A 20,020-nucleotide genomic window follows, 5' to 3' on the forward strand; every position below is an offset into this window, starting at 1 on the left:
AGAATCTTTTGACACGGAGAGCGTTTAGTATGGGATCCAGCCATCACATTATAACTTAACAATCTATTTAAGGCAATTAGTACAACAGTACTTACTATATACAATACTACAGTACTTACATTTTACAAACGACAAACAGAACAGTCAGGTCTAGTATATTCAGTAGAAAGGGACCATAATGCTAACCTTATGATTCCTTAATGTATACACAAGGGATATATGTGAATAGAATCCGATAGGTAATAGGAGGTGTGCTTTCTGCCTTATTTCCTATTCCTTGTTTGGTTGTGGGCTTAGAGCAGATTCACCCAGCCTATTATCTATTCGATTTTAGTTATATATATGTTTCGTATACATTAAGTCATCATAAGGGGTACAATGTATGGGTCCAATCATAGGACACTAATTCAATGCACAGTTTTCCAGTACAAAGCATACCTTTCAAATAGAACTTTTGGCATTCAAAGCTAGAAACTTACCAGTAAAGGGTTTAATCCATTTTATTAAACTAGTATAAACTTAAAGGAATTTAGGTGATTAACTCTATAACACCTTAGTTTATAAATCATGGTTATATATCATTAATACCCAACACGTAGTTGGATGTGTGCTTTCCGCCTTACTTCCTGTTCCTTGTTTGGTTGTGGGCTTAGGGAAGATTCATCCAATCAACTATCTATTCGATATTAGATTATATATAGTCAGTATAAACTAAGTGATTATAGAAGTAATCACTGTGGTCACTATTTTATTATAAGAAATAAGGGTTTTCTTAAGGGATCTTTTCATTAAATATAAAGGAACTATTACAATTAACTCCATGAGTAACAAGTAAATACACCAGGGTTATATACAACGAGGAACTAACAAACAATGGGATGTGTGCTATCCGCCTTACTTCTTGTTCCTTGTTTGGTTGTGGACTTAGGGCAGATGCGCACAATCGATTGTTAGTTTACTCTGAGTTTTATATAACTTGTATCCATTAGTACTCATAGAAAGGATTGTAGAATCATTTTTACGTATCTTTCATCAAATTAGGAAATATAGGATTTTCTAGAGGAACAAGCGAACTTTTCTAAAAACAGAACTTATAACTTACTACATTTCAACTACATTTTTCAACAACTTTCTACAACTTTCATACATCACTAAAATCTTATGAACTCACCAGTTTAATTGCTGATAAACTCTTTCAAATAACTTGTATTCTCAAGAAACTAGTAGACAGGTACTCGCTCTGGGAATTCAGAAGATGGAGCAGTATAGCTTCAAGTCTTGTTTTGTTATTTGCTTATGTACATTATGTTTTGTTAACACAAACTTTGTAAGCACTTCTTTATAATGAAATGGTTGTTCATTACTTGCTTACTAAGATACATGTCTCATGATACTAAACATAACGTCCTCCACCCCGAACGTTTCCATCGTTCCGGTTTTGGGGTGTGACACAATGCTCATCAAAGCTTAGCTTAAATTGCATAGACTTCTATTGTGGAACAAAAGAATTAAACGATGCTCATCAAAGCAATGCTAAGTTGCGTAGACTTCTAATGTGGAACTCAATAAAGAAACAATTCCCGTCAAAGCTTTGCTTAAATTGCATACTCTTCTATTGTGGAACTTAAGAATTAAACAATGCTCATCAATGTTTTGATAAATTGCAAAGACTACTTCTATTGTGAAACTCAAGAACTAATCAATGCTTTGCTAAATATCATAGACTTCTAATGTGGAACCCAAGAACTAATCAATGTTAGGGTAGTCACCTTTATGATTTGGTGCCTTAATTTGATGATTTTGGACCCTTAGATTGGATTTGAGGAGAGAGGTTAGAGAGAGAGTGAAAAGGCTTCAAATGAGGCTTATTCAACTTTATATATAGTTCGGGTTTGGGACACGGTGGAATTCTACCCGATACCGACGTTAAACGGGGCTTTTGGTCGCACCTCAAATTAATAATTTGGGTCGTTTACATGAGTTTCTAAAGAGTTTGGACACTCATGAGATTATAATAAACATATAAATTTAAATAACTTAGCCCAAAAATGAAATCGGAACGAATTGCTAATGACGGGTTTTACGGCGGAACGAGTTACGACAATGGAACAACTTCGGGTTGTCACATTATCCCCCTGTTAGAGGGAATTTCGTCCCGAAATTCAAAGATTAAGATACAGTTCATGAATTGAAAAGAGATGTGGATAATTCTACTGCATTGGATCTTTCGCGCTCCCAAGTGAAATCAGGTCTCCGCTTGACATTCCAACGAACCCTCACTATCGGGATGCAGCTTTGTTTTGTACGTTTGATCTCTCGATCCATGATCTCAATTTGTTCTTCCATGGGGGGTTCAGACTTTCGTTGATTTCGGAATTACTAGGGTTTCGTTGGGCAGGCACTTCTAAAGATTCGAGACGAGGAAGACAGGATGGATATTACTAAGTCCTTGAGATAGTCGAAGTTTGTAGTTCACGGTTCCAATTCTGGCGGGGATTTCGAAAAGTCCGATGTATCACGGGCGAAGTTTTCTGCGCATTCCCAAAGCATATCATGCCATTCTGGGATAAGACCTTCAACAGGACATAAGCTCCAACAAGAGGGTATATCTTCATGTGGAAAAGTAGCTAAGGTTTTGATGATTCTGAAAGAAATTTCTAGGTGGGTCTGCGATAATAACCGGCAGGACACAAGAATTGACGGGTTTCTATGGGTATTTTCGGTGCCGACTAAGTCTCTATCGCCTTGATTTTTGGAAAGGTTCGCGGGTATGGTTGCTTTGCTTATTACATGAGCAGGGAAAGTGGTTTGATCGAAGGGCACCACTACTAACTCGTAGTGACCATATCGAGCCCTGACCGCTATCTTGGACACATCATCCTCACGGAGGTTTGGCTACGAGATAGTTCCAGGGATTAGGTAGATGCGATACTCGACTAGACATCAGGGAAAGAGTTGTAAACTTCTCGTTTCCCGATGATCACACGGACGAGGAATGCATGGCATTCCCTTCAGGGAAAATTTTTAAGCCTTGATGCACGAAGTAATGCGAAGGTTGGATTTAGGTTTGATGCCGAAGATCATGAGAATTGGGTCAGAGGAAAGATTTAGACGGATGACCTTTTAATGAGACCCGGTCATTACATGCCAATGACAGCATCAAAGCATTTCATGAAAAGTTTGCCATTTGATTGAATGGAAAAGAATAATCGTCCGGATTAAGGATACAACCTATGGGTATGACGTTAGCGTTCTCTTTCTCATTGGTTAGCCATCTTGACGGTACACGTTTCGGTTACTAACAAAGGATTAAGTTTAGAAAGGTTTTTGAATAGATAGTTAGCAAATTTCTTTCAGCACTAGAATCGAAAAGGATCACAGGCATAAGATTCATCTAGGATGAATATACCTGTGGCAATGGTGGGGTCGGCGGCTGCCTCATTTTGTCCTACAGCTAGGACTCTCCCGGTGTTGCCAGATGTTGCTGCCTTGGGGCAGTTTCACTTGTAATGTCCGACTTCCCCACAACTGTAGCAGGCCTGACCGATACCCGCTCCGGAAGCTTGACTAGTTGATTGGGTTGGTGCTCTGCAGCTTCGTGCGAGGTGACCTTCGTGGCCACAGTTTTTACAAAATTTTGCATGACAAGGGCCAGGGATACGATGGTGGTAACTGCATCTATTGCACCATGGAACGATACCGACATATGATGCGTGTATGGGCTTGATTTGGTGAGTAGGGTAGTGTTTAGGTAAATTAAAAGAGAATAGTAACCACAAATGATATATGAATGGAAAGAAATGGATAGATTAGTAACAACTCAAGACCTATTAAGTTGTATACCGGTGAAAACAATCCAAGACCTATTGGATTGAGTTCGTATCAAGTCAAGAACACGTCCTAACAAGATAATTTGTGAATTATAACAATAATTCAAAGTGAACAAAAGGGTTCTTTGATTAAAAATTCGTCTATTACTTTTTCCATGCATAATTTGGCTTTATATGAAGCCTTTATTACAAATTTGGTGGTTACAAGCCAACCAACCAATTATTCATTAAAACTAGTAAATAGAAATTAAGGTAACTCTTGAAAGAACACAAAAAAAACGTCCATGAGACTTGTGAATGAAAAAAAAATGGCTATGCTTCATTAAGGAGCCATAAGAAGCATTAAGGAGTCATCATAAGCATTAAAGTGTAACCCTAATCCACCAAAGAGTGTCAAAAACGGCTAGGAGGCTTTATGAAGCAAATAGTAACGTTTTTAGCACTTATGAAGCCTTAAAAATGTTGCCCTAGTCTTCATGCAACCCTAATTCAATTTGTGGGTTACCATGCACAACCCAACCATTGAGCCCAAACCACCTTCTAGCCCACTAGTAATCACTAATCCATCACATTTTGGGCTTTCATGATCCATGCATGGATCATCCCCTCCCCCTTTGAAAGGAATTGACCTCAATTCATCAAGTCCATCATCATCAAGATAAGGTGAAAGATCTCCCACATTAAAGGTAGCATGCACTCCATGGTCTCCTCCCAAATCTACCTTATAAGCATTATCATTGACACGTGACACCACTCTGTAAGGACCTTCAGCTCTTGGCATCAACTTGTTTATCCTTTTGTTAGGAAAACGTTCTTTCCTCATATACACCCACACCAAGTCACCATCTTGAAAGACACGTGGTTTCCTATGCTTGTTGGACTTCTGTTTGTACAACTCATTCACGGCTTCAATCTTCTCACGAACTTGTTGGTGTAGTTTCATCATAGCCTTCAACTTGTCATTAGCATCCTTGTGAACCAATTCATCCTTTGGCAATGGAATCAAATCCAAAGGCATGTAAGGATTCACACCATACACCACCTCAAAAGGAGAGTGACCTGTAGCATAAGTAGGAGAACGATTATAGGCAAATTCAGCATGTGCAAGTTTGATGTCCCAATCTTTTTGAGTTTTGCTAACCAACCCTCTCAACAAAGCACCCAAAGTTCTATTAGTCACCTCCGTTTGCCCATCCGTTTGTGGATGATGGGATGTACTAAAAAGTAACTTAGTACCGACTTTCCTCCACAAAGTGTTCCAAAAGTAACTTAGAAACTTGGAATCCCTATCAGAAACAATTGTTTTAGGAATACCATGCAAACGAACCACCTCTTTAAAGTACAAATCAGCCACGTTAGAGGCATCATTTGTTTTATGACATGGCACAAAGTGAGCCATTTTTGAAAACCTATCCACCACCACCATAATGGAATCCTTCCCCCTTTGAGTTCTAGGCAAAGCCATAATGAAATCCATGGACACATCTTCCCAAGGACGAATAGGAACCGGCAAAGGAGTGTAAACACCATGCTTGAAAGTTGTTTTTGCCATATGACATGTAACACACTTGCCCACTATGTTGGTTACATCCCCCAACATCTTCGGCCAAAAGAAATGTTCTTTAAGCACCTGCAAAGTTTTGGTAATGCCAAAATGACCAGCCAAACCACCGCCATGAGCTTCACGAATCAACAACTCCCGTATTGCATGTTTTGGGACACAAAGGCGATTGCCTTTGAATAGAAAGCCATCTTGAATCACAAATTCACCATTAGGACCACCTGCACATTTCAAAAACATATCTCCAAAGTCCATATCAGATTGATAATGGTCCTTTAGAGTTTCAAATCCCAAGAAACGAACATCCAAAGTCACCAACAACGAGTAACGCCTCGAGAGTGCATCAGCCACCACATTGCTTCTACCATCCTTGTATTTGCATGAGAAATGAAAGGATTGCAAGAACTCCACCCACTTTGCATGTCTTGTGCTCAACTTTTGTTGCCCATTGATGTACTTTAAGGATTCATGATCAGAATGCAAAATAAAATGATTTGCACGCAAATAATGACTCCAATGATCTAAAGCACGGACAATAGCATAAAACTCCTTATCATAAGTGCAATAATTCAAACGAGCACCACCCAACTTTTCAGAAAAATAAGCAATAGGACGTTTGGATTGGATCAAAACAGCCCCAATACCAACTCCACTTGCATCACACTCCACTTCAAATGGTTGAGAAAAATCAGGAAGAGCCAAAATAGGAGCATCACACAACAATGCCTTGAGTTTCTCAAACGCCTTTTGAGCTTCTTCTCCCCATGCAAAGACTCCTTTCTTCAAACAACCTGTTATGGGACTTGCAATGGTGCTAAAATCACGAACAAATCTTCTATAGAAAGAAGCAAGACCATGAAATGATCTAACTTCAGAAATATTAGTAGGAATAGGCCATGACTTGATTGCTTCAGTTTTGGATGGGTCCACGGACACGCCATTTCTTGACACCACAAAACCCAAAAATGCCACTTCTTCCACCAAAAATGAACATTTTTCTTGCTTCCCATAGAGTTTTTGAGCTCTAAGCGTCTCGAAAACCTGTTTTAAGTGCACCAAATGATCCTCCAAGCTCTTGCTATATACCAAGATATCATCAAGGTACACAACCACAAACCTGCCCAAAAAGATTTTAGCACTTCATTCATTAGTCGCATGAAAGTGCTAGGTGCGTTAGTTAGACCGAAAGGCATCACGGTCCATTCATACAAGCCATGTTTAGTTTTAAAGGCTGTTTTCCATTCATCCCCTTCATGCATATGAATTTGATGGTAACCACTTCTCAAATCAATTTTTGAGAACACAATAGAACCATGCAACTCGTCCAACAAATCATCAACTCTAGGAATAGGAAATCGGTATTTTATGGTGATGTTATTAACAGCCCTACTATCAACACACATCCTCCAAGAACCATCTTTTTTTGGAACCAACAAAACTGGAACAGCACAAGGACTTAGGCTTTCACGAACATAACCCATTTTCATGAGTTCATCAATTTGTTTTTGCAACTCTTTTGTCACCTCCGGATTACATCTATAGGCAGCTTTATTAGGCAAAGGAGCACCCAGAATAAGGTCAATTTGGTGTTCGATACCACGGATTGGAGGCAAACCCGGTGGTAATTCGCTTGGAAACACATCTTGAAACTCCAAAAGCAAATCAGCAATAGCGTTTTCTCCATGCACCATCTTCTCCACCTTTGCATGCTCTTTGGCCACAAGCATGTAGATAACATCACCTTTGTCAAGAACTTGCTCCACCTCCCATTCACTAGCAAACATAGAAAGATTAGGCTTTTTTACTTGTTTAGAATTCATGGACCTTATGATCGTTGGGGACATGGGTTTTAACACAATTTTTTTATTATTGTGTTTCAACTCATATTCATTGCTCCTCCCTCTATGTAACATGTCCCTATCAAATTGCCAAGCACGCCCCAACAAAATATGACATGCATCCATAGGAATAACATCACACAACACTTCATCTTCATAAGACCCCATAGTTAGACCAACTCTAACCTGTTTTGTCACCTTTATTTTGCTTCCATCATCCAACCAATGAAGAACATATGGTTTTGGGTGGTTTGTAGTAGACAAACCCAATTTGGTCACCATTTCATTAGAAGCAACATTAGTACAACTTCCACCATCAATAATCAAACTACACCACTTGTCACTAACCAAACATTTGGTGTGAAACAATTGGTCTCGTTGATCCATATCAGCCACGGTTTGAACCCCTTGAGTTTTAAGGGTTCTAAGCAGCAAAACTGTATCATACACCGGTGCTTCATACTCTACTTCCTCCTCTTCTTCCTCTTCTTGTTGTGTATCATAAAAAATACCCGCCAACCTCTCTTCTTCCTCCAACTCTTCACGACATTCAATGGCCTCCCTTAAAGTCACCACCCTTTTGTTTGGACAAGCATTTTGGTAATGACCAAAACCTTGACACTTGAAACATCTAATTTTCGCCAAACTAGTTTCTTTGGTACCACTAGTAAGTTTGGGAGCAACGGGAACACTACTAGAACCAGAAGGAGTAGAAACAGAATTTTGTCTATTGCTAGACTCGGGCTTGGACCACGACTTTGACTTGGGATTTTCGAGACTTGAACTTGAACTCCCACCATAACGTGCTTTGGCTTGCCCCTCCAACTTCAAACACAAACCACAAAGAGTTCCAAAATCAGCATAAGGATACAACTCCACAACATTGGCAATGTTGTAGTTCAACCCTTTTAGAAAACGAGTCATTTTTTGTTCTTTAATTTCTTCAATATCCCCCATCAAGGACAACTTCTCAAATTCATCAATGTATTCTCCAACACTCATTTTTCCTTGCCTCAAATCAGCAATCTTCTTGTAAGTGGAAATTCTATGAGTAGAAGGAACATATCTCTTTCTTAGCTTTCGTTTTAGAGAAAGCCAAGAACACAATTTTTCTTTGCCTTCACGGGTTCTCTTGGCCTTAAGCCCTTCAAACCACAATGAAGCACCACCACTTAGCTTGAGAATGGCATACTTGCAGCTTTTTTCATCATCCACTTCTTTGAACTCGAACATTCTTTCAATCTTCCTTTCCCACTCCAAGTAGCGTTCAGGATCAGTTCCACCAACAAATTCAGGCAATTCAGACACCTTGAATTCTTCCACAACCCTATGTTCACCACGGCGGGGTTTCCTTCGATTTCCACCTTCTTGGATGTTTCTTAATGCTTCACGAAGATTTTGTAGGAACTCCGGATCATCAAAATCCATTATGCTCTCTGATACCACTTATGATGCGTGTATGGGCTTGATTTAGTGAGTGGGGGTAGTGTTTAGGTAAATTAAGAGAGAATAGCAACCATAAATGATATGTGAATGGAAAGAAATAGATAGATTAGTAACAACTCAAGACCTATTAAGTTGTATACCGATGAAAACAATCCAATACCTATTGGATTGAGTTCGTATCAAGTCAAGAACACGTCCCAACAAGATAATTTGAGAATTATAACAATAATTCAAAGTGAAAATAATGGTTCTTTGATTAAAATTCGTGTAACACTTTTTCCATGCATAATTTGGCTTTATATGAAGCCTTTATTACAAATTTGGTGGTTACAAGCCAACCAACCAATTATTCATTAAAACTAGTAAATAGAAATTAAGGTAACTCTTGGAAGAACACAAAAAAAACGTCCATGAGACTTGTGAATGAAAAAAACGGCTATGCTTCATTAAGGAGCCATAAGAAGCATTAAGGAGTCATCATAAGCATTAAAGTGTAACCCTAATCCACCAAAGAGTGTCAAAAACGGCTAGGAGGCTTTATGAAGCAAATAGTAACGTTTTTAGCACTTATGAAGCCTTAAAAATGTTGCCCTAGTAGTCTTCATGCAACCCTAATTCAATTTGTGGGTTAGCATGCACAACCCAACCATTGAGCCCAAACCACCTTCTAGCCCACTAGTAATCACTAATCCATCACATTTTGGGCTTTCATGATCCATGCATGGATCACATAACAACTTTGAAAAATGACTTGTATAAAACAGATTAAGTGAAGAAAAACCTTTAACAAGAGTTGAAAGCGAGATTGGAAAATCTTAAGCTGGATAAAACAGTATAACATGCGGAAATCCATTTTGCTATACAGTTATCAATCACATGTGATTTATAAAATAACTGTATAGATCAACTTGTATTCCCCCCTATAAAAGCAGTTAAAATCATTTAAAAGGTTAATTCAGGGGTATGAACTCACTTGTTGTAAATGGATCGGATGGAGGTGTCGGTTGGGTGCTCGGTGTCAAGTGAAGACTTGAACACACTTAGTGACCTAGTAACATATGAAGGCATATGTTTACATACAATTGGTGTTTATAATACTAATTAATCGCGTATAAGCATCCTAATGTGCGGAAAACACTTTGGTCAAGTGCTAGGAGGCTATTGGGTTGCAATAAGGGAGTGTATGGCCTAGTTAGGGAGTTTACTCTTCAAGAGTAAACTCTTTATAGAGTTTTCGGCCCTAAGACCACATCCCCATGAGTTTACGGCCGTAAACTCATGGGTGGTGTGCTCTTGGATGTTTTAAGGTCTTATATCACTCGTAGAATTAGGCTAGGTTCAAATCTAGGGCATAGGAAAGGGTTAAGGCTCCAAATGGACCATTTTAGCGAGTTCACAGCTGTAAACCTAGAGTTTACGGCCGCAAACTCTCACTTGGTCATTCCCTTCATTAATTAAGGTCTTAAATGAAAGGGTATAAGGTTCTATGCATTTTTCCAAGTCAAATGGAGAAGTTAGGGCATCACTTGGCCTCATTATGGGAGTTTACGGCCCATGGACCAATCCTTGGGGGGTTTACGGCCGTAAACTCCTAGGTCCTTGGTTTTTGTGATGTTTAAAGCCCCTACTTCATTTGTGGTTGATTCTAGACATTTTCCCAAGCCATAGGAGGTGTTTAAGGGCAAGTTTAACACCTTAAAAGGTGTTCACGACCCATAAAGATGGTTTTATGGTCCAAGAGTGTTCTTGGGCCGTAAACTCATGTTTACTCTCCATATGATAAGGTTTTGGTGTTCTAAGCTCGTATGTGTAAGTCCACAAGTCATATCTAAGCCCTAGGAGTGATTTAGAAGGGTTTTGGGGCTTAAAAAAACCCCACTTATGGGTGTTTACGGTCCAAGAGTGTTCTTGGGCCGTAAACACATGATTTGGCCACTTTTGGACGTCTTAAACACGAACTTGCATGTTAAATAAGCTACACAACAAGTTAGGATAAATTACCTACGATTTTGGAGCTCGAAATGGGCATTTTTGGATTGAAAGCAACTTGTAGAGAGAGAGAGAGAGTGAGTGAAAAGGGTGTAAATGAGGTTTACTCACCCTTATATATAGGTTTGAGTTGGTGGCTCGGTGGAAATCTACCCGATACTGACGTTACACGGGGCTTTTGGTCGCACCCGATTAAATGGTCATAATTTGACTTGGTTGAAACTAAAAGTTTTTCAAGGAAATATTGAGGGTGTTTCTAATTTGTTTCAACCCTTACGAAGTCATTATAAAAGTCCCAAATTAATTAACCTAAACCAAAAGGTTAACTGACAATTTAAATAAAGCGAGTTTATTAACGGAAGAAGAGGTTAAAATGATGGAATAAATTTCGGGTTGTCACATCATCCCCCCGTTAGAGGGAATTTCGTCCCGAAATTAGGGTTTAGACAAAGAAGTAGGCATGAACAACCGGGTAGAGGTATGAGGGTACTTCCTATTCGGTTGGTCCTCTCACTCCCAAGTGAACTCTGGCCTTTACTTTGCATTCTAACAAACCTTCACTTACGGGATGCGGATTCCGTTTCGTTCAGTTAGTGTTTCCTACAGGTGCGTCTACGAAGTTGGGGGGGGGGGGGGAATACAAGTAGAAAACAATATGTTATAGAATCAATCACATGTGATTTATAACTGTGTTTGCAACCAACTGATCTCACATACTTCAAAATGTGATACATGAAATGGTTTTCTGTCTTAAAATACTTTGTTATCAAATGAATTACTTTTGAATTGTTTTATAAAATGACATCAAGTCATTGTTATTTATTGTTCAAAACTCTTAAATGTTTTACAAAACCTCTTTCATCTTCTTGATCAAAACAATATCTATACATTTATGTTCATATATATATATATATATATATATATATATTGATATGAGAGCATTCATTCTTCGTTCAGTTCCCACACTCTTGGGTAGCAAGGGTGTATAAACCTTCTTGGACATCTATTACATTCCAGTAAACTATTATAGGGATAGTTTAGGGATTACAAAATATTATTCCTATTACAAGGAATTTCACCGAAGTCAGTTCATTCATGAGTCTATGCTAAATGCTATATGAAGAGATACACTTACATGGATCCTCTTACATGGATACAGTTACATGGATACTAGTACCTAGATACTATATGATGAGATACTATTACATATTATACGTGTAGATTAGATCTGTCTATCCTAGTACAAAAGGATACTATACGGGACTAACCATTCTGAAACCCAGCTGTTAGCAACAGAGGTAAATGCACATCTACGGATGCCTACGGTTAATACTTTACAAAGGTACCTTTACGGGACTCACCATTCCTACACCCTGCTGTTAGCTACAGAGGACAATGCACATCTACGGATGCCTACGGTTAATACTATTCAGCATTTACTATGTCGTGTTTATCCTAGTACCAAAGGATAATACTTAAATGTTTATATTTCCCCATTACTTTTATTTTGTGACACGTTCACATAAACGATGAGGTAGACTATATATTGTTAATAGTAGTCATACAGGGGAAAAACCATCTTTGTTACAGCAAAACATTCAGGTCTTGGTAGTAGACTACTTTCAAAACATTCGGGTCTTGGGAGAAGACTACTTTTATACTAGTAGGAAATATGGGATTTTCTAGGGTTTTCACACTTATATCAAATGTTTCATTTAAAGATTTACATGGAATTCATAGCAGCTTTCCAAAACAGTGACACTTAAATACTTATGAATTCACCAGCTTTATGCTGATCTACACTTTCAAAATAACTTGTATTCTCAGGTCACCAGTAGACAGGTACGATGACCAAGTTTTGAGAAGACGGAGCACAGACAAGACTCGTCTTTTATTTTGATTACATATTTTGGTGTCTTATTACAATGAAAGAACACACATGTATTAAAACTTTACTTTTAATGCAATGGATGATGTTGTTGCTTGTTTACTACTTTGCACTGTTATGATACTTCACATGACGTCCTCCACCCCTGAACTGTAACATCCCGAAATAGCGAGAGTAGAGTTGAAGGGCCAAAAGTGTTAATTGGGAAAGAGTGACTCGGCGAGTCCATGGCTGGACTCGGCGAGTAGAGTCGCGGCTTGACCGCGTGTTAAGTAGCCGACTCGACGAGTCGATGAGATGGACTCGGCAAGTAGGCGTTGGGTGGAGAAAACCCTAATTCTCGGGGTTGAGCCCTATATAAGGAACATTATGTTCCTTCCCCAGCCTCTTTACTTCCCTCTTGAGTTCTAGAAACCCTAAATCGCAGAGGAGCTCCATTGTTGAGTGGATTGAAGCTTGGAGAAGTAATCATTGAAGGAATTTTGTGGGAATTGAAGGCTTGGGGCAAGGGGCTTTGCTTGGAATCAACTTCATTGCAGTTGGGGGCGTCCATTGGAGGTAATATCTCGTTCTTGGTCTGATTGTATGTTGTTTCTTCATTTTGGGGTTTGTGGGATCTTGCCTTTGGATGTAGTTGGAAGTCTAGAGGGTAGATCTGAGGTTGCTACCTCAGATCTGGAGTAGAGGAGAATCAGAGAGCATGAAAGTCCCTGTGTTGGAATGTTTAGTGAAGCTTGCAAGTCCCAAACCCTAGTTATGAGTGAATATGGCCTAAATCTCTATGGATTCACGTAAAGTCTGCCACTTTACGTGATGGATGAGTTGTAGGAGGTTGGATCTATGTTTTGGATCAATTGCATGGTCTGGGATGCTTCTGTATGGATTCAGATCGGTGGTACTCGGCGAGTCACATGGGTGAACTCGACGAGTTGCTTGAAGATGAGCTGGGACTCGACGAGTTGGAAGAACAACTCGGCGAGTCGGATGAAGATGACTTGGAACTCAGCGAGTTGTATGAACAACTTGGCGAGTAGGTTGAAGATGGCCATAGACTCGGCGAGTCTGTTCTTAGACTCGGCGAGTCTTGTCGAAGAGTCCCGATATTCTCTGGTTGAGTCGAGAATCGGTGAGTCAAGGGATGACTCGGTGAGTTGAGGGCGAGTGGACTCAGGGTTGTTGAACTCGGCGAGTCTCGGGGTGACTCGGCGAGTTAGATCGCGGATCGAGTGAAGTTCTGAGTATGGGGACTCGGCGAGTCATCGGGTTGACTCGGCGAGTAGGGTCAGTCAGGGGTTGACTTTGACCTTGACTTTGACCAAGGGTTGACCAGTGGTTCCAGGGGTATTTTGGTAATTGTTGATTATTGTTGAGTTCAGTGCATTGGTGGCTGTCCAGAGGTGGAGATCGTATCAGTGATCGGAGCAGCTTGAGCTATCTGTTCAGTCGGCAGTTTCGAGGTGACTTATCCTCACTATATCGCTAGGGTTTATGTCACCAAGGCCAACCTTTTTATCGGATGGAAATCCGGGTAGTTGTCAGTTATTATGTTATGGGCCGGAAGGCGTTATATGTTGTGGGCCGGAAGGCATTGCTATGTGGACCGGAAGGTCATGGCCTGGAAAGGCGTATGTGTGCATTTAGTATGTTGACTGATTTGTAGGGTGATGTTATGCTAGTGACCGGCTAGGCCGGTATCTTGAATAGAGTAATGCTATGTTATGTGGTCTCTTGATCGATTGCTGACTGTGAACTGTTATATGATTATGTGTTATGCGTATGATTGCTAGACCTGGGGTGTGACCCGGTATGCAGGGTCGTTCTATGTTCTGTTATGATATGTATGCTTTTATGCTGTGGGCCGGAAGGCAATATGTTATGGGCCGGAAGGCAATATGTATGGGCCGGAAGGCAATATGATATGGGCCGGAAGGCATTGCGTTATGGGCCGGAAGGCGATATGTTTTAGACCAGAAGGTCGTGGCCTGGAAGGGCGTATATGTGGTTGGTATATTGGGGGTATCTCACTAAGCTTTCGGGCTTACAGTTGTGGTTTTATGTTTTCAGGTTCTCAGGAGTCTGTGGCAAGGCAAAGGCGTGATCGTACCGTTCCTCGCGTTGGTGTTTTATGATATGAACCTGGGAAAATACTCTGTTAAATAATGTATTGAAAACCTTTTTGTAACAACGTTATTAAAATGGGTGATTTTGAAAAGTTTTAATTGTTTTGAAATTTTGGACGTTACAAGTTGGTATCAGAGCCTTGGTTTGACTGAATTGGGGGAACATTCGTGTGACTCCAATCTCAAATCGAGGAGGATTTTAAAAAGAGAAAATTAAAATGGTTTTCAAATTAAGTAAAGGGAGGACGCGGAGGTACGATCAGCCGGAGCCAGTAAGTAACCCCAAGATACCATACATGATATTTGTTTTATTGAGCTTGATAGAATAGCATGCTAGAGCTAGGCTAGGGATCTTCAGGAATTCATGATAATGTTGCCTGATTTGTGATGCCTGTAGCCTAGGGTCCCTTATGAGAGATTCTCAGTGTTCCTCTAGTGTTGAGGGTTGATAGTTGTTATGCATGTTCTCTAGGGTATTGTGGTAGTACTTCATACAAATATGGGTAGGTGTGGAAGGTAGTATGGGCCCGTACTACTGAAAGCACAGGACCCATACGCGTATCAGGGAAACCATGATCTCTAGGGTTGGGTTGCGAGAGTTGGATCCCAGGATTTTGGGAAGTGTCTGAGTTTTGGTATGGTGTCTTTGGTATGGAGATTTCGAGGCATGATGATAGTGGATCCGGACCAGGATCGGGAGGTGGAGAGCAAGTTCCGGGTGGATCGGTGTCGTCTGAGGTTATTGATCAGACGAGCATGAGCGAGTTGGATGCAAGGATTCGCGAGATCCTGCGTGATGAGGTTACTGCATTGTTCCGGGCTGAGTTGCCGGAATTGTTTGGGTCGATCAAGACCGCCATGAGTGAGTATTTTGATGAGCGTTATGCGGCTCTAGCAGAGACGGCTGCCGCGGTGGCTGCAACGGCTGTAGCAGCGGCTGTAAGGGGAGGAGTTAGTCGGGGTTTTCAGTATCGGGATTTCTATTATACGAAGCCTCCCACATTCGATGGAGTTCAGGACCCGATTGTTGCTATGAGATGGTTATCAGACGTGGAGGGGTGTTTCTCCACGCGTTTATGCCCTGCTGATCAGAGGGTGAGGTGTGCTCTGAACCTGTTGAGGCTCGGGGCGAAGGGTTGGTGGAGATTGACCACGGGGTCATTTTCCGATGCGCAGAGGGCTGCGGTTTCATGGGATCAGTTCAAAGAGATGTTCAACACTCGCTATGTTCCGCGGGATGAGAGGGAGAGATTGGCTCGGGAGTTCCTTGAGCTGAAGCAAGATTCGGAGTCGGTGACTGAGATCACCAGGATGTTCACTGAGAGGGCGGTGTTTTGTCCTGAGTTCGTTTCGGAGCATGCTCAGATGTCCCGATATCTGAGTATGCTCAAGGGGAATATCAGACAGTCCGTGTCTGCGCAGAGGTGCGAGACCTTTTTAGAGTTGCAGGAGGCCGCCAAGCGGCGTGAGTTAGAGGTTGAGTTGCAGTCGCGTGAGTTGAGGCAGGCTCCGATGCAGTCGCAGCCGACACCGAAACGGTCCAGGACCGTTGATGTTAGAGTGGGGGATCGGAGCGGCCACACTTGTGGGAAGTGTGGAAGGGGTCACGCTGGAGTTTGCGGGTCCGGTGGTGTATGCCGCAAGTGCGGAAAGGAGGGGTACTATGCACGGGATTGTCGGCAGTCAGTGTCGATGCGGGATTTGAGGATTTGTTGTCATTGTCGTCAGATTGGACATTTGAGGGTCAACTGTCCACAGTTTTCTGCAGGGCCGGAGCAGGCTCCAGCATTGGCCACTCTGAGGATTTCAGGTAGAGGTCAGGAGGGAATGGAGCCCCAAGGGCTCAGGGTCGTGCTTATCAGCTTGCGGCAGAGGAGGTCGGAGAAGTGCCGGAGGCAGCTGCGGGTATGTTACTTTCTTGATGTCTTGTTATCTTGCGAATATTGTGGGTATCGTTGTGCTGGTATCTTGTATGGGTTTCGATGCGGTATTCGTTGTTTCGCGGGTTTGGCATGGTTATGGATTGGTGTTTCAGGTTTTCGCTTTGGCATTCGTTGTTCCCTGAAGGTTTGGTATGGTTATAGTTTGGTGTTTTGGTGCCGGTATCCTTGTGCGGTTTTCGATGCGGTATTCATCCTTTTGCAGGTTGTGGGTTTGGTTATGGGTTATTGTTTGGGAATTCCGTTGGTTATCATTCGTGAGGGTTGATAGTGGAGATGCGGCACTGGGTTGAATGTCGGGTAGCATCTGCAGTCGTGGAGTGGATAATTGAAAGACCGGATTCTTTTGAGCGGATTGATCAGGGAGGAGATGTGTTTTGCTGAGGGTTGCTTATGCTTGTGGGAAGCAGTCAGTGTGTAAGTGTTCTCTTTGTGCGGGGTTGTTCTGGAAGGTCGTTAATGGCGATCGGTGGCTGTTAGTCAGTGCTTTAAGTGGGGGAGAATTGGAGAATTCTCCGGGAGATCGATGAGTATGTGAGGGTGCTTAGCTGTTGGGATTCAGCAGTGTTCTGTCAGCTCAGAGTATAGGCTGACAAGAGCGAGTGTCGGGTATGCGGGGCGGGATACAAACCTAGGGCATTTGATTGTGGAGGCCTGGGAGCAGGTCGGGATCAAGTTTGAGTAGGTAACCGGGGTTATGCGATCAGAGTAATTGGATGCTTGATGTACGTGATGGGTTGTACTGCATTAATTCCACAGGATTTATGTTGTGCATGTTTCTAGAGTTGGAACCGGAAGGTTCCCAGAGTTATAACCTGAGGGTTCGCAGAGTTTGGGTGTACGGACCCACAGAGATATAGCCTCGAGTGGCTAGTGTGTGTTATGAGAGTCGGTCCAGTCATGCTGGAGACTCCGTTGGTATTACTGGATCAGTTTGAGTTTGCGGATTGTGTATGTTGCAGTGTGATTGCATTGGAAGGTCTGGCCCCGGGTTAGTGATCTTGTTTAGCTGAGGTAGTGATTTTGATGAGTGGAGAGAGTGCATGGCACCGTGGCACAGGTTGGGGTGGCATCATGGCCAAGTGAGTTCCTTGGAAAAAGGAAAAAGGAAAGGTGTGTAACTCCGAAGGGGAGTGCAAGTTCACGAAAGTGAAAGCTGTAGAGCAGAATTATGGTTAGAGTATTTCGAGTATGGTTTTGAGCATCGTGTTCGCGGCAGTGAAGTAGGAACTCATCCGGTTTGGGATGTCTGTTGAGGTCGCGAAGGGATATCCGCAAGTGTAGAGCCAAGAGGCTCAGAAGGGATGCAGGGAGAGAGAGAATCTTGAATTCTCAGCGTGATTCTGATCAGGGTATGGGGTGGATATTAGTGGTTCATCCTGGGAGATGTTTGAGGATAGTATCAGTGTATCAGGTTTCCCAACCTGAAGGTGTTAAAGCTGGTTCAGCTTGTGTGGGCGGTTGCGAGAGGAGAACTCGTGAGAGTTGCTCTGATATAGAGAATGAGTTTTTACGTCATCACGGAATGGGTAGAGTGGGATTCGGATCGGGGATCCGATGGTTCATGGTCTTCTAGCCTTTATGAGTCGAGTGATGGTTGTGATTTGGAGCAGTGTTGCATTATGGGTAATTCTCAGGGGTTAAGCGAAGATATTAGAGGGTGAATCCGGTGCCCTTTTTGAGGTGGTGGTCAGGACACCGTGAGGGAAGGAAAGTGTATTCGAGTTCGTTTGGGTATGCCATGTGGGACCTGGTCTGGTTGAGGCCAGGTGGAGCATTGTGGGAGTATCCTTGGAGTTGAGCTGCTATAGGCTTCAAGGGCGAAGCCTAATATAAGTGGAGGAGAATTGTAACATCCCGAAATAGCGAGAGTAGAGTTGAAGGGCCAAAAGTGTTAATTAGGAAAGAGTGACTCGGCGAGTCCATGGCTGGACTCGGCGAGTAGAGTCGCGGCTTGACCGCGTGTTAAGTAGCCGACTCGGCGAGTTTGATGGAAGAGGCTCATCGGTCGAAGTTTTCAATCCATCCGGGGGCTACGAAGATGTATTTGGATTTGAGGAAAGAGTATTGGTGGCCCTGTATGAAGAGGGACGTCGCATGGTTCGTTGAGAGGTGCTTGACCTGCCGCAGGGTTAAGGCCGAGCACCAGAGACCGCATGGCAAGTTGCAGCCATTGGAGGTTCCCGAATGGAAGTGGGAACAGATCACTATGGATTTCATCACCAAATTGCCGAAGACTGCCAGAGGAGTTGATGCAATTTGGGTGATTGTGGATAGGTTGACGAAGAGCGCTCACTTCCTTGCCATCAGTGAGAGTTCTTCAGCAGAGAAGTTGGCGGAGATATATGTGAGAGAAGTGGTATCTCGGCATGGGGTGCCGATCTCGATTGTTTCAGACCGTGATGTGTGCTTCACTTCCAGATTCTGGAAGAAATTCCATGAGGAGCTGGGTACTAAATTGCATTTTAGTACCGCATATCATCCCCAGACAGACGGCCAGAGCGAGCGGACGATTCAGACGCTGGAGGACATGCTTCGAGCGTGTGTGTTAGATTTCGGGGGTAGCTGGGATGCGTATTTACCCTTGGCAGAGTTTTCCTACAACAACAGCCATCATTCGAGCATTGGTATGCCACCCTTTGAGCTGTTGTATGGTAGGAGGTGTCGGACCCCCATTTGCTGGGGAGAGGTTGGGCAGAGAGTGATGGGCAGTACAGAGATCGTGCTTCAGACGACAGAGCAGATTCAGCAGGTCAGACAGAGGTTATTGACCGCCCAGAGCCGACAGAAGAGTTATGCAGACAGACGCCGGTCCGAGCTTGAGTTTCAGGTCGGCGACTTCGTTCTCCTGAAAGTTTCTCCTTGGAAAGGAATGATTCGATTCAGGAAGAGGGGCAAGTTGGGGCCCCGGTATATTGGGCCATTTCGTGTGATTGCAAGGGTAGGCCGGGTAGCCTATCGTTTGGAGTTGCCAGCCGAGTTGGGGCAGATCCACAACACTTTTCACGTGTCGTAGTTGAGGAAGTGTATAGCCGATGAGTCGGCAGTGGTTCCATTAGAGGATATTCATGTGGATGCGAGTCTGAATTATGCTGAGAGGCCTGTGGCCATCAGGGATCGGAAGATCAAGGTTCTGAGGAACAAGGAGGTACCTCTGGTGTTGGTTCAGTGGCAACACCGGAAGGGATCGGAGATGACCTGGGAGCCGGAGCGCGAGATGCGGGAGCAGCATCCGGAGCTATTTCAGAGCGAGACTTCGAGGGCGAAGTCTAGTTCTAGTGGGGGAGAATTGTAACAGCCCGGAATTCCAGGTATCTTTATTGATTTGATTATTTTGTGTTTTGAGAGGGGACTCGGCGAGTTGGAGCTCAGACTCGCCGAGTAGGGTCGCGATTCTGGACGCGGGAT

At 42.6% G+C, this 20,020-nt stretch overlaps 1 protein-coding gene across 1 annotated transcript; it reads right to left on the reverse strand.

Annotated features, from left to right (window-relative positions):
* Window positions 1-4,856: 4,856 nt before the first annotated feature.
* Window positions 4,857-8,657, reverse strand: LOC145064297 (uncharacterized). Its single transcript, XM_079011774.1, has 3 exons — window positions 6,601-8,657; window positions 5,461-6,508; window positions 4,857-4,889 (listed from the first exon to the last, which is right to left on the reverse strand). The coding sequence occupies exons 1-3, from the start codon at window positions 8,655-8,657 to the stop codon at window positions 4,857-4,859; spliced, it is 3,138 nt and encodes a 1,045-aa protein (XP_078867900.1).
* Window positions 8,658-20,020: the final 11,363 nt, after the last annotated feature.

Source organism: Lactuca serriola, chromosome 7 (genome assembly GCF_051521515.1).
Source record: "Lactuca serriola cultivar US96UC23 chromosome 7, Lser_US96UC23_V15, whole genome shotgun sequence".
NCBI classification, from domain to species: Eukaryota; Viridiplantae; Streptophyta; class Magnoliopsida; order Asterales; family Asteraceae; genus Lactuca; species Lactuca serriola.